At 35.6% G+C, this 16,060-nt stretch overlaps 1 protein-coding gene and 1 pseudogene across 1 annotated transcript; both read right to left on the bottom strand.

The window, feature by feature from the left end:
• Positions 1–10,520: 10,520 nt before the first annotated feature.
• On the bottom strand, positions 10,521–12,356 carry LOC133707690 (ABC transporter G family member 10-like). The gene has a single exon (XM_062133208.1). The coding sequence runs from the start codon at positions 12,354–12,356 to the stop codon at positions 10,521–10,523; it is 1,836 nt and encodes a 611-aa protein (XP_061989192.1).
• An 863-nt stretch (positions 12,357–13,219) lies between these two features.
• Positions 13,220–16,049, bottom strand: LOC133727741 (sodium/calcium exchanger NCL-like; annotated as a pseudogene).
• Positions 16,050–16,060: the final 11 nt, after the last annotated feature.

The raw sequence follows: 16,060 nt of genomic DNA, 5'->3' as shown, positions 1-16,060 counted from the left end.
GTTTATGATATCTTTACAATCTAATTTTGTGCCATCCTTTTATATCTTTAAGCATATGATTTTGGTTGAACAATGATATTAATATGCAGGTTAATAAAGTCAAATTTGTGTTCTAAATCACCTAATCGTTTTAGGGTAGAAATTAAAGTGGTAAAGACTATGAACAATGGTCGAGATAATATGCTACATGTTTCATTCGTTTGTAACTTTTTATGGATGCATACATGTTTGACTTCAGAATTCTAATTGCAATTAATGATTCATATTTAACGTTGATGGATGCTCTTCAGTATTAACGTAATGTTTTATATGAAATATTTTAAGTTATGGACTTTTCCTAACTTAGGAGATTAAAAAGAATAATTAAAGTAGTACTCGATCTCTTTAGACTTGTACTTCGAATTCATTTCTGATATTTAGTGTTGGCACGATTTTATGTAGGATAGATTGAAACAGCTCGTTGCATGTTGATATGGTTTGAAAATTCTGATTTGAGTGTGAAGAAGTCGATCATATGTATATAATTATTTTTTTGTTTTATCTCATAGGAATTTAGAAACTAAAAGTTGAATCCCCCCTTTTTATGGCGTGTTTCTTGTGTAAATTTGTACATAAATACTTGTTAATACTTGTTTTAATAATTACTAACTTTAAATTGATCCATCTTTGCAGGAGTACCCTCAATCCCCGGTTAGAACGATTGCTACTTGCTTATATACTAACGAATGACAACATGATTTTAAATTGAGTGCCTATTTCGGCGACATCAAATAGTGGCAAAGAAAGATATAAGCTCTCCTAAATATATTTAGGAGAAGACTTAGGAAGAAGTAGCAACCCATGGTCTCGGCAGTTTAGGCTTGATCCGTAGTATAGTCCGTTGGTCAGTAGGGGCACCGCGTCCAAAATCTTTGCTTAAAGTTTTAACCTTATTCTTTCCTTTTTAAAATCTTATGACTTCTTAATCTAGTTCAATTCCGGACACTATGATAAATAATGAAGAATGGAACACTCAAAGCTTAATGGAGAATTTTGGTAAGTTTTCTTGATTGTTATTAGTTCATTTGCCATCGCACTCAAGACTAGGGAAAAAAAGATTTAGCAATTGATGCAATTCATGTCTATAAATAGAGTTTAATAGTCACCACTTTGACAATCCAAGTACTAAGAGCAACTCCAACAGCTTCCCCATATTTTAATTTTTCTCTATTTTAGGAAAAACTAAGCCTCTTTTGCTCCAACAGATTCCCTATAACTATCCCTATTTTAGTGAGGAAAGAGAAAATCAAATTCCCTAAATTTACAGCAATCTCTAATATTTTAGGGAAGAATTGTGGAGATTTTAGAGATTGCTGTAAAATATGAAATCTGTTAGAGTTGGAGAAGAAAAATAGGCTAAAACTTTGACTTTTGTTTCCCTATAATACAGAAATTATAGGGATGCTGTTGGAGTTGCTCTAAGGGCAAATGTATCCATGTATCAATTTAGGTGTCAATCAAAATTGCGGTTAAAAATACCAATCCACCAATTAGAATTAGAATGACCAATTCGCGGGGCCCACTTAATACAACCAATTCACTTGCAAATAATTGTCAAGTGTTTTAATCATACAAATAAGTAAGTTCCAATAGTATGTGGTCCCCTACAACTACATTTTTCTTTCATATGTCCAGATTTCAATTCTTCAAAATCAAGTGGCTCTAAAATTCTCACACCAAGTTAATTATTGAGTAAGATCTAGCCGTAGGATTTGAATGAATTTTGAATCCAATGATTAAAATATAAAAACTATCATATGCCAGTATTTTTTATGTTTACCCAAAAAATTCTAAAAATACATATATATATATATATATTGTTGTGTGTGTAAATATCCTATATATACATACATAAGATGATAACCATGATAAGAGCATTTTAATGCTATGTTTTAATAGTTAACTCCTCATATTTTGCTTAGTTATTTCCCTTACATAATCATTTTCAATTTAGTTTTTATTTTCTAGATACATTGGAATAAATGAAAAGGAAATGAGTTTAAAGGCACCTGAGAAGGATGTGAGACGTTGGAAATGACAAATAGAAGGCACAAGAGATGCAGAAATGAGCAAAAATGAAGAAATGGAGTATTCCTGGTTCAACCAGGAATTCCTGGTCTGACTAAGAATCCCAGTCAAAGTAGGAATCTTGGGTCAACTAGGAAACATGCTCGAAGAAATGAAGAAAAATGGTGAAAAATGCAGAGTCCTAGTTGGACTAGGAAACCTACTCCTGCAAGGAAAAGGAATCTGAATGACACAAGGACTTCCAGTTGAACTAGGAAAGCAAAAGAAGATTCCAGAAGGTTCAAGAACATTTCATGCATGTGAAAAGTCATTGTTTGACTAGGAGTCCTGAAGACATAAGGAGTCCTGATGGGGCGAGGAAACTACATTTTGCAGGGTTAAATTGCGCGCTTGCTTTTAGCCTATCAAACCAAATTTAAAATTTAATATATTAATTTTGAAGATTAAATAGTTTACGATTAATCTTATCCGTAAAGTAACTAATTAATCAATTTTAAGTTTAAATAATGGTTGGCAACCAATTTGACTTTCATTGCTGCATTGAAAAACTAAACGCAATTGCTAATTTGATTAAATAGTTTATTGTACATTCATTTATTGAGGCCATAATTTGCTAGTTTCTAACTATTGCTTGTTCATTTTCCATCGCACTCAATACTAGGGAAAACGATTTAGCAACTGATGTAATTCATGTATATAAATAGGGTTTAGTAGTCACCACTTTGACAACCCAAGTACTAAGGGAAAATGCATCCATGTAACAATATAGGTACCAATCCAAAAAACTGTTGAACAATATCAATGCACCAATTATTAGCATGACCAATTTGCGGGCTTCACTTGGTACAACCAATTCACTTGCCAAGAATTGCCAAGCGTATCAGTCATACCAATCAGTATTGGTATGTGATCCTCCTACAATAATTTTCTTTTTCAAACATTCAGATTGCAATTCTTCAAAATCAAGTAGCTCTAGAAATCTCACACTAAGTTAATTTTGAGTAAGGTCTATGTAGTACCCCGGAAATTTGTTATTATTTTCCGGAATCTAATTTGTGGTTATTGGACGGTTTCGTGGCTCGTGGACGGATCAGAAGTGGTTCGGACGAATTATTATTTGAAGAATATGGTTTAAGGGGGGGGTGCAAAGGTTGACTTTTTATACGTTGGGTTTCTCCGAAAACTTCCTTCACGAAAGTCGTAGAGCACGTCGATACGAGTCTAAAGGAAAATGCATCCATGTAACAATATAGGTGCCAATCCAAAAAAACTGTTGAAAAATATTAGTGCTTTCAGTGCACAAATTGTAATTAGCATGATCAATTTGCAGGCTTCACTTGGTACAACCAATTCACTTTCCAAGAATTGCCAAGTGTATCAGTCATACCAATCAGTATTAATATGTGGTCCTCCTACAATAATTTTTTTTTTTTCCCAAACATCCCGATTCTAATTCTTCAAAATCAAGTAGCTCTAGAAATCTCACCCCAAGTTAATTTTGAGTAAGATCTATCCATAGGATTTGAATGAAATTGGAATCCAATGGTTAAAATATAAAGAAAGTAATATATATTTTTTTTACCCTAAAAATTTCAAAAAAAATTAAAGAAATTCTCATCCCTAGAAGAGAGCCAATACACTATGTTTTGCTTTCCAATGATGGATTGAGTTCAATAGCTTTTCTTTCGGCTATCAGGTCCCTAAGAACTGTGTTAAAACTATAGATATCAGCCTTCATGGTCAAATGTCTTGAAAGGACATACTCTAGAGCTAAAAAGCCACAAGTGCTCTTGACTTCGGTAGAGACATGAGTGTCCACTCATTATACACCAAATTTTGATATCCCAAAATATGAAATCTTTGGGATAAACTTTGCATCCAGTAGGATGTTAGAGGACATCAAGTCCCTGTGAATCACCGGATTGTGATGAATCGAATCGTGCAAATACGTTAGCCCTTTAGTTACGCAAAGATCGTTTTTTTTTTTTTTTTTTGTATTTACCCAAAAAATTCAAAAAAATAATTCCCAATTTTTTTATATTTTTTTTGTGTGTGTAAATATCCTATATATACATACATGTAACAATACATGTGCAAATCCAAGTACTAAGGGAAAATGCATCCATGTAACAATACATGTGCAAATCCAACAAAATGTTGAAAAATATCAATGCACCAATTGTAATTAGCATGAACAATTTGCGGGCTTCACTTAGTACAACCAATTCACTTGCCATGAATTGTCAAGCATATCAATCATACCAATCAGTATTGGTATGTGGTCCTCCTACAATATGTTTTTTTTTTCAAACATCCAGATTCCAATTCTTCAAAATCAAGTGGCTCTAGAAATCTCACACCAAGTTAATTTTGAGTAAGGTCTAGCCATCGGATTTGAATGAAATTGGAATCCAATGGTTAAAATGTAAAGACAATAATATATTTTTTTTACCCCAAAATTTCCAAAAATACATTAAAAAAATTCCCAACCCTAGAAGAGAGCAAATGCACTATGTTTTGCTTTCCAGGTGATTGATTGAGTTCAATAACTTTTCTTTCGGCTATCAGGTCCCTAAGAACTGTGTTGAACCTAGATATCAGCCTTTATTGTCAAATGTTCTGAGAGTACATACTCCAGAACTTTTTGGTATTGGTTATAATCAGTTCCGATGGGCTTATTCTAATAATCGCTAACAATGTCATCTATCCCACACTTACAAGGGTTCGCCTTTTTGGTGAAGAATACTTTCCATTCATTACAGTTGTCGGTCTCGATCGCCAGAAAAATATGGCTGTTTGAAATTAGTTGAACCACTAGATACAAATTTGCAATTTGTGAAAATCTTCAACAAGAAGGGGGTTGTGGATCCAAGGATGGAAGTGTTTTGTATTGGACACCCGTTGGAATTATGCTATAGCTTTCTCATTGGACAAGTTGCAGAGCCCTGTTATTATCTGAGTCAGCAACCCATAATAATTCAAGGATTACGAGCTAATCCGATGCTGCAGGCCATCATTCCTAGAATAGAACAAGGCCTATGTGAGGATTGGATTCTAATGAAACTTAACAATATTCACGGCTGGGGGAGTATTCAATGTGCATCTATTTTCAACTCAAGCGGATCCGTTATTGGGATGTGGCATTCACACTTGACGAATCTGACTATGCTTTCATTCATAGTGAATTGCTCATATTCCTTAACATGGTAAGAAACAATGAAGAGGGTAGCAAAACAAGGAAGAGGGCAGCAAGAAGCTAGATTGCATTTGAACAATGTCTGATGTAATATGTATATCTGATTAATTATGTAAAACTTGAGTATTTAGCTTATGTAATGGACTGATGTATGAATATTTAATTCGATACTAATATGAGTTAAAAATAAATAAATTTCAAGTTTAAATAATGGTTGACAACCAATTTGACTTTCATTGCAGCATTGAAAAACTAAACGCAATTGCCAATTTGGTTAAATAGTTTATTGTACATTCATTTATTGAGGCCATAATTTGCTACTCTCTAGTTTTTCTAATTGTTGTTTGTTCATTTTCCATCGACTCAATACTAGGGAAAAAAGATTTAGCAATTGATGCAATTCATGTCTATAAATCGGGTTTACTAGTCACCACTTTAACAATCCAATTACTAAGGCCAAGTGCATTTTTGTATCAACATAGGTGCCAATCAAAAAAACTGTTGAAGAAAAATTTCAATGTACCAATTGGAATTACTAAATTAGCAAGACCAATTCGCGGGGCTCACTTGATCCACCAATTCTCTTGCCAATAATTGTCAAGTTTTTTTTTTTTTTTTGAAGGAAATAAGTTTATTTGTTAATGATCATCTCGGTGCTTCCGACGGAGCCGATCGCACATTTCCGATTACATAATACTTGTCATTTTCATTTTCATTAATATAATAAAAATACAAACAAATTCTTATTCAACAACAAGATCCAAACTCGACAGACTACTCATATTCTCAACTTATTGACCTACAATGCAGCATATTCTCAATGTCATATTCCCAAACTCATGGAGTGGTAGTCACCACTTACCATCTCTAGCTTTCTAAAAACAACTCGAACTGAAATATACAATCCATTAATAGCTGGAAAAAATCCAACGACATTGTTGGGAATGCTTGGATGTCCTCATCCATTTTATTCTACAGAGAGATTTGTCCAAACTCCCAACCCATTCATTAAAATGTTGACCCAGTAGCTTAACACAATTTCATGCTTCTTCAAAGGTGTTCATGAATTGCTTGCCTTCAGAAATAAGATCTTGATAGCTTTCTATTTTCTCAAAATGTGGTCTGACATCACCATAGTAAATTAAAATATTATCCTTGTATTCCTTATTAGTCCGCTAGAATAACATAATCAAACAAAAAATATGATGTCTCCATTCTCGAATACAAGATCGGCTGGAAGTATAACCTAGCGAAATCCTGGGGCTTCTTGCAAATGTTGATATATTTTAGAAAATAAATAAGCTCAATATTTTCCGGAGAGGGTTTCTGAAGTACTTCTATTATTACAATTTCTAGTAATTGGCCAAGTCATTTGTTGGATTTGTGGATCAAATATATTTTTATTACGCCATCCAGTACATAAACACTTTCCAGTGAGAAGTGACCGATTGTGCGATTGAAGATTGAGTATAATCGTTACATATTATAATTGTCACACCAACAAACCGGCGACCAATATTATATTGAAATATGGTACCCGATTTGCGATATGAGTTATAACAAATAAAATTTCATCCTTAAAATTCTGTAACAATCTTATTTGACTTTCAAGACCAAGTATTAAAGCGAGTTGATAGTCTAGCTAGTTAGGGTAATTGTTCACAAAGAAAAACAAATAGTAAGATAGTTGAAAAAAATATCAGCTAGCTATCTATTGTCATTTGGATTGCGCGCGCGCACACACACACATACTCAAACTAATAAGTAAGGAATTTTGGTGTTTGCTTAAGATTCATATGTTTTAGCAATAATTAGTACTAAAAAGATAATAATCTTAAGCTCAATAACAAATATCGAGTGTACACAAGAATACGAACTAAGGCATTTTGGTAAGTTTATTTGATTTAAATATTTCAGAAAAGTTATCTATCTTGTAATTATGATATTTGGTGTCATTTGTTTCTAAAAGGAAATGTCTAGAAAATATTTGGGTTACTTCTAAGTTTTTATTATTTTTTTATTTTTTATTTTTTTTTAGCAAACCTCGACAGTGTGAGGGAAAATTATTGAAAGAAAAAGAAAAACGAGTACATCAAGACGGTGGAAGGGGAAGACAACAACCTTACCCCTCGAAAGATTGAAGAGACATGCCTCTTCAAGAACAACTAAAGCACTACAAACTAGCTAAAATGGAAATTAGGAAGACCTAAACGGTCTCGGGCACAAAAAGAAATTGCAAATTGAGGAATCGAATCCCACCAAATCCTATCAGACAAATAATCACCAAAATTAGCTAAAGCATCAGCAACTTGATTACCCTCTCTATAAATGTGTGAAGAACGAAAGTGCATCTGAGAAATCCAATGAAGATAATTACCCCACTCCACTCGAAGTTGCCAATGCACCATTTGAGGAGAGCGAAGGAATGTGAGAACAAGAGATCGATGAATCAACTTCTAAGTTTAAGGAATCTTAGAGTGCTCTACAGTGATACTAAGTTTCGAGTTGTTACAATAATCATATCCCGTATAAACTTTTGTCTTCAAAAATGATGTCCCCACTATCCCACCGTTTCGACATCATCGTAACCTCGAGGAATGCCCACTCGTAAATTAGGCGTTTTCAATCTTAAGTGTTGTTCATAGATAGAAACCCTTGCGTCATCACCTTGTGAAGAGCTTGATCCATTTCCTCCCGATCGATGATCTCCTCGGTTTTGTATATTCAAGAATGGTATTGAGGTAGCTAAGAGGATTAGGTAGTAGTGAAGAATCAAGAATGAACTTGTGAAACAATTCCGGTGCATGAAATGAGTAAAATTAGAGCAATTTATTAGAGTAAAAATTAGTGAGTTCCACCGGTATGTGGTCCCACCAACAACATCAATTTTTTTTTTTTCAAATGCCCAGATTTCAATTCTTCAAAATCAAGCAGCTCTAAAATTCTTGTACTAAATTAATTATTGAGTAAGATCTAGCCGTAGGATTTGAATTTGTGTTTACCCAAAAAATTCTAAAGAAAAAAAAAATAAAGAAATTTCCAATGGGGTTGCTGCCGTCGCTGGAGGAGGAAATTCCAATGGGGTCTGACTGCCTCTATCTTCGCCGCCTTGTTGCGCCGCTGTGGGTGGGAATCCCCACTAGAGACCATCGCAGGGAGGACCGCACGGAGGAGGCGAAGCGATCTGGGTTGGTCTCGCCGTTAGAGGTTGCCGGAAAAAGAAACACTGGGCGGGTCGGGTCTGACGCAAAGAGGAGAGAGAGCGGAGGTTTTGGGTTTTCCGAAAATGGCAACTTTCTAATTATGAAAATAGTAAATTTCCGTTCTCAGAAATTTCTATTTATAGTGGTTTCCAAAATTATGAGAAAGGCCCGTGCGGTCGAGAGAGAGAAGGAGAAAATGAGGAAAAAGTTAGGGTTAGGGTTTTCTCCCTTTATTACTAACGAAGTGGATTGTCTATTTTGCCCTTAGAAAAGTTTCCGAAAACTCCAGCATAGAAATAAATTTTTATAGACCATAACTTATTCATACTAATTCTGATTTCAACTTGCCACATGTCGACGGACTCAGTTCAACGTACTCTACAACTTTCCAGAAGGAAGTTTCGTCAAATACTGAACTGAACAAAAAGTCAACTTATAGTCCCTTAAATGATTTAAACGGAAGTAAAAAGTAAGAAACTTAATTATTTACCGTCCGAATGACCGGTAAATGAGTAAGTTTAAGTACGGGGCGTAACATATATCACTTATATGACTAGCACCTTGAGAGAGTTCTTATCTTACTATCTTCATTTTAATTTTTGTTTAAGTCTGAAGATACAATGGAAAATGTCACTAATAGAATGAAACTAGTTGGAAGCTCTGCTTCCTTAATTTAAAACATTTAAGGAAGGTGAATCATGGACTCATTGCTGACGCACAAAAGGGGAAACCACGATTAATATATAGGATAGGGACAGTAGGCCTAGAAATTATGAAATTCTTTTTCTTAGATTTCTGAAGAGTGATACTTTTGCTGGCTTTGATGGGTATAGAACTTAGAAGGAAGTTTAGATTGCTCGGATGGCAGATTGAAGAGGAAAAAGTAATATAATTCTTAGATGTTTATCAATGTATGTTGTTTGTAAAGAATGTGGGGTTACTGCCATCACAAAACACTCTGATACTCAAGTAATCAAGTGCGGTAATTCACCCCTTATATAGGCATTCTGTTTAATGCTGGTCTCCATCTCCATAATCTCACTTCTACATTCCTAGGTCTGTTCCCTGTAGTTTGGTGATGCTGGTCATCAAGGATGCCGGACGGTCAGCTTCGGATTAGTCGAAAGTCCGTTTCTTTGTTTCAGTTGTCTGCTTGTGCATGGGACCTTCATCCGATTTGTCTAGTTTACATTAAGTAAAAGTGAAGTCTTAGTTGTTATAAAAACAGTGGTCTAAACTACCAGTTGTGATTTGACCATTCTTTGTCGTAGTCCAATTGAGTGACACCCCAATTCCATCGAGTTTAAGTTAATTACTAAATATTTTTCTGATTTAGGATCTATACTTCAAATCAGACTAGGATAGAATCTTAGATATAATCATAATATCATATAGTCTAGTTAAGGAAGTTATACCTTGGTTTATAGAGAGGGAGGGGAGGGTCATTAACTTCTCCGCAAAGAAATATTATCGAGACTTGCTTATATCTGTTAAATTACTGATCATATTTATGGTAGCTTTGGAATTTAACATATACCAAGTCATAAGTATTTGAATACATGCTTGTTAAAAGCACATAATTATCTTGCACCAGTAGGACTAATATCCATGAAATACTCGCTGATTAATAGGTATAAATGTTCAGAGTCCATTTAATCAAGCCATCTAAAAGATTATATAAGTAAGTTTGAACAAACAAAAACGCCTGCATAAACTTGTGTAAGATTACTGTCATAAAAATAGTTTATTGATATGAAGAACGTACAGAAAACAAGAAGCATATCTTTCTAAACTTGAAGCATCTATTGAAGGTAGCCCTTTTTTGAAAAGAATTAGAAGATTGAGAGACATTTCTCTTCTTCCTCAATTGTTTGACTAAATTAGATTATTATGTTAATGGATTACATGCATCTGTCTACAGAGGAAATCAAACCCAATGCCACTGCTGAACGAAATTTGTTCAAGATAACAATAAGCAGCTTGAAATTAATGCATGCCAACCAAAAGATACATGCTTCACATAGGTAAAGTAAAACAATGAAGAACACAAACATCTAACTACTGGTTCTGTAAGATCTGTACCACAGAATCAGAAAACAAAGACACCTATAACCAAAGATGAAACTCAACATGACACCTAAGTTGATCCACTTTTTTGATTGTTTCAGACCTTGCTGCATCAAGAACTGGTCACCATACATAAAGCAGTTTCCCTCAACACTTTCCAGACATCTCTTCCTTCCTTGCTGACCCCCATACTCATTTATCATGAAACACTCCAATGGGTACTTAAACAAACTCAAGTAGTGCATGAAAATCCAGTACTTTGGTATATCCTCATTTGGTATGAAAAACCCAGAAAATAGAAAATAGGACCCCATAATCCCTGCCACTAAAGATGTTCCCATGATGAAGTTTGGCACAAGAGCGCTAAAGCAAGCAACAACAGAATTCGACATCAAAATGACCATCCAAACCACTAGACAGAAATAGAGAAACCCATCAATTTCTCTTCTTAGTCCAACAAACCAATAGACTGGGGTAGAATAGAGAAGAGCCACACCTAATAGGAAAGGAAGAAATACTATAGTGTTTGATATGACATAAGAAGAGATTCTATAAGCACCTCTGGAGCATTCTCTCATTAATGTTGTCCTCTCTTGCAGGTAAATTGGTAGACCTTCTGTTGTGGAAGAGAACAAGAAGGTGAGGCTGAAGGCGAAAAACCCAATTTGCGTTTGCAATTTAGCTCTTCTTGGGTCATTAGCTGCATTCATGAAAATAGTGCCCAGCACAAACCCTGCTACCACTGCCTGCATAGTTCTTGCAGCAAAGAGCTGTTTGTTCCTGCAAATGTTGCTAGAGAATCTTTGCCCCAGTATGCAAACCTCCATGAACCGAGAATTGGCATACACAAATTTGTCTTCATTAGCAGCCTTTTCTATGAATGCATTTGATCTAACATGCTTATATTCTTCTATTTCACCACCTCTGATTTCATTCTCTCCAATATGTATGACTAAGTCTTCCATAACTTCAATAGAAAACTCAAGCACATTAACATAGGGTGGAATGGAATGACCTGCATATCTGAGTCGCTGCTCGAGTATGTGCAGGGGTCCATGGTGAATCACGCTTCCATTAGATAGCAATAGAATTTCATCAAATAGCTCAAGAATTCTGAAACCTGGTTGGTGGATGGTTAGCACAACTGTCTTACCTTGTTTTGCAGCCATGGATTTAAGCAACAAGGCTACATCAAGCGCCGAGGAAGAGTCCAGTCCTGATGTCGGCTCATCTAGCAGAAGAACACTAGGGTCATGTACTAGATCAACTCCAATTGAGACTCTACGTTTTTCACCACCCGAAATTCCACGGTTTGATTCACTACCAATTCTTACATTGGCAACATGTTGTAGTCCAAGCTCCCTTATTAGCCCACTCACTCTAGCCATGGCCTTCTCGTGCCTGCTATGGTACCTTAAACGAGCGCTGTACATCAGTGTTTCTTCAACAGAAAGCAGTGGGAAGAGGGCTTCTTCCTGTGTGACATAACCTGATACTCTCCGGAAATGTTGAGCACTCATAGGCTTGTCATTGACGGTGACTTGGCCAATAGAACTGTTCAGAGGGATCATTCCAGCAACTATTTCTAACAATGTTGTCTTTCCAGCTCCACTTGGACCAGCAATAGCTGTGATCTCTCCCGGTCTAGCTTCAAAATCAACATTCTTCAAAATGTATGCTTTAGGGATCAGTTCCCTCCTGAAGTTGAGCCACTTGAAATCATCAACTGGGTAAGCTAATTCATAACAAAGATTTTTGGTCTTAATTCTATATTGAGCTTTCTTGCCAGTACTGGAATCTTGTGCCTTGATTGGTAACTCCATTGAGAAAAAGAGGAGAAAAAAGAAGCTATGAGATGAATTAGAGAGTAGAAATTAAAGGTGAGCTCACACACCAAACTGGCTTTTCTTTGTAAACGCAACCCTCATTAATGCTATATATACCTGCATGGTTAAAAGTTGAAGCATTGAACTATTTTCCTTTTAACAGCTCATTGGGAACCGAAAGTTTCCTATATGTCATGTTGACTGTTTCAAAAACGCATATTCAGGTGAAGTGAGACTTAGTATAGCTAGGTTTGGTAGATGATGATGTATCATTCATGTGACTACTGAGCAGTGAATCTGCAGTTATAGATCTTTAACTGAGCAGCCGTTAAATTTATGGGGGTTTGGTAATACCAAGGATGGGGATTAAGTGATGGGTCAGTCCCTCCTTAATTGGCATGGAGGAGGAAATTCATGTGGTGGCTTACTACATGAGGAAAGCATTATTTGTTGTAGCCTTCATGACCCATTGAATGAAAAGAGCTTGTTGCTGAATAGAAAAGTTTGTGCAGTAGAGTTTGAAAGGTAACAAAAACCTATAAGCGTTGGCGGTGGCAGCAATCATAGAAGATGGAGTAGACATGCATTAATAAGCATGCAAGCATTGAATCATGAAATAAGGAGGAAGCTTGACTTTGCTTCCAATTACATGTTACCGTGCATGAATTACATGGTATGTGAATGAAGCCAATTGTCTTTATATTGGCCTGAAAGATTGCAGCAATACAACCTGGGTAGAGTTATCCAAACTACAGAGAGTTTTTGATAGCGGCAGTGAGATCTTCACTTGATATATATATTAGTGAGAAGAAAATTCCTCTTGAGAGATAGTGTGTTACCACTTCAGTGTAGTTTAGTCATTAAAGTGAGATTGTTTCTTGTAATCCCATTATTTCACATAGTGGAAGAAGTACTACTACTGTCCTGGGGACGTAGGCACATTTGCCTTCGTGAACCATTAGAATGAAGACAATTATAATGACGAGAACTTCAAACGAGAAGCTCCATGTCAGATTTCAAATGTACACAAGAGCCAAGAACACTACCAGGGAAAATATGTTACTCATTCTTACTGATCCATATATCTGCATCACAAAGTACACATTGATTAGACCTACCACTTCATATAATTGATACTTAGACACAAACGTAATGTAGATTAACAAACCTCAGAGTAGGCCAATGATGCTGCTCTCTGCTTCTTCTGGCTGACAAAATTTAGAGTGGACACAATGTCACTGGAGCTAACAAAAGGCAGAATAACAAATGAGACAAAGAATGTAGGCCAAATACCTGTAGCTGTTAAGAAGTTAACCCTTTCAAAAAAAAGGAAGTTGTCAACAGCATCAACAGGGGGATCAGCAATCACAGCAGCAACAATGGTTCCCAGAAGCAACATCAGTACTGCTTTTGAGGCATGCCAGTTTGCATTTATTACATCCTCCACAATCTCATCAATCTGATCCCCATACCGATCTTGTTCTTCCTTTGTTCACTGCATAGTATGTCATCATTGTACTTGGTTAATATGTTGACACCAGAAAATTGAATCAAAGGACTAGGAACATACCTTATCAAAATCATCAAACAGTTTCATTGATAGCGGAACCATTCCACAGTCCATCATTGCAGCACGCTTAGCCTTGTTACACCTTGAAATTCCTTTGAAGAATTCATCAACATCAATCTTCAAATCACGAGTTGTATCAAAGTCTCTCATCACTAGAGAAATGGCTTCATCAATATTTATATCTACGCCATCATCAAATTGGATTCCTATTATCAAAGATTTTAAGTCCTGGTGTTCAAATAACCATCCGAGTTCTGATAAAGTGTCCTGAATAACTTGTGATTGGACCAACAGAGAGTTGATCCTGCATGTATTTGGTTCAAAAAGTAATATTTAGTTAGGAATCAACTGAAGACTAACTTTTCTATAACAACTTTGTTAGGATCACCATCATCTGTAAGAAATCTTCCAAGCACGTTTGTTTTCAACTGTTTTAGAATCTCTGACATCAGATGCTTATGCTTTGTATATGCAAGTTTTCTCTTCTGAAACCAAGGCTAAAAACCTGCATTAGTATTACCAAGTCAGGTCTATGAACTAGGGCATGACAGGGGGAAGATGCTGAGATGATACGCTAATCAGACAAACATGGCATTTGCTAACTGAAGGATATTCATTATCAAAAAGCTCCATGTGGATAAGGGCTTTTTCGAATTTAAAGCTTTAGGTACCTAATACATGCTATAAACAATCACACAACAGATGGCGACAATGAGTGAAATTAGAATTGGCAAGCTACTATCTGAAGTTGCAGTGAAAACTTGAGGTAGTTGGACAATTACAAAAGGAATAATGGAGATAACCATGATCCCTGCATCATAGCTTGTCCAAATATCTGTGCTCACTACTCCAGATCCTAATCAAGATTAAACAAAACAATGTAATTTGTTACTGAACATAAATATTAACAAAAGTTGGCATTCTTGATCAAAAACTAAGCTTTGCTGCCTATAACATATTCCTTTCAGCAAGATCTAATGTTTTAGAAAGCGTGCACTGACATATTCAACAATCAACATAATCAAATCAACTGAACATCAGCTCAAGATGTAAAACTACATTCAAATATATACTGGCATTGGCAAAGATTCTTTATGACTAATTGGTCTTATTGCTTTCCGGAATCTTCCTCACTTCACACTGATAGAATACAAATGTCATGTCAGTTCTGATTAAATAACTAAATTTAACACCTACAACCATTGAATTACACAGATTAAGCGGAGAAGAGTACAGGCAACTACCGGTTAAGCTAAAACGCTTAGTATCTTTTTCAACAACTGCAACTGAATTTTCAAGGTCACATTTGTCAACTAGAAGACAGGTCCCCCATAGGATTGTGAGAAGCATTACATTGGATCCAGCTAGCAAGCCCATTCCGACGGAGACCTGACTTTGTGCCGTTGCCAGAAAGTCCTGATGCTGTTCATACCCCATTACTAGCCTAGTTAAATTCATGGTTAAATTCTTGAAAAAGAACAACAAATCTTAATTGATTGATATATTAGCAGATTATATAGTACAAGATTGTGCTGCCTCTGTAATCAAACCAACATAACTACATAAGTTACTTTCAGTCAAGACTCAAGAGTACTGTGGAACTAAATTTGGGTGGATGAGAAGTAGTCTTGGTAAGAAAAAAAGAACTGTCTATGCATGTGAAATTAATTATAATTCCTCAACTACTTCATTAAATTAACAAAGTCATTAGTTGACATAAGCTCATACAGACTCCACAGATCAGAAGCACATGTCACATATGTAATTAAAAAATTATGGCTACTAGAAATTAAATATAAATGTCAGTGTCAAACACTCTGAGGACTCATTTTAAACTCAGATGGAGATCATTATTAGCCAACTGATAGGGAAATGATGCTAACAGTGATCCAGTAAGCGATTTAATGCTCAATTAACAAAGCCTAACTTAAAGATTGAGGAATATTATGGTAGCTTAGTAAAGCTAAGCCAGCATCAGGTACAGAACTCAACAGAGGCAAGAAGAGACCCCCTACGATACCAGGTCCTAAAATCTGCAGCAGAATCTCACTTCCAGCTGACAATAACATTTTACTTATGAATAATTTGACCAAAAGAAAGAATATTATGAATGACAGCATGTGCTTGGAGA

Source organism: Rosa rugosa, chromosome 1 (assembly GCF_958449725.1).
Source record: "Rosa rugosa chromosome 1, drRosRugo1.1, whole genome shotgun sequence".
Lineage (NCBI taxonomy): Eukaryota > Viridiplantae > Streptophyta > Magnoliopsida > Rosales > Rosaceae > Rosa > Rosa rugosa.
The sequence above is the reverse complement of the archived record's forward strand: the minus strand, read 5'-3'. Positions and strand labels throughout refer to the sequence as shown.

What these genes read in the sequence shown, in the direction of transcription:
- LOC133707690 (XM_062133208.1), bottom strand. Translation starts at nt 12,356, where the DNA reads ATGGAGTTACCAATCAAGGCACAAGATTCCAGTACTGGCAAGAAAGCT.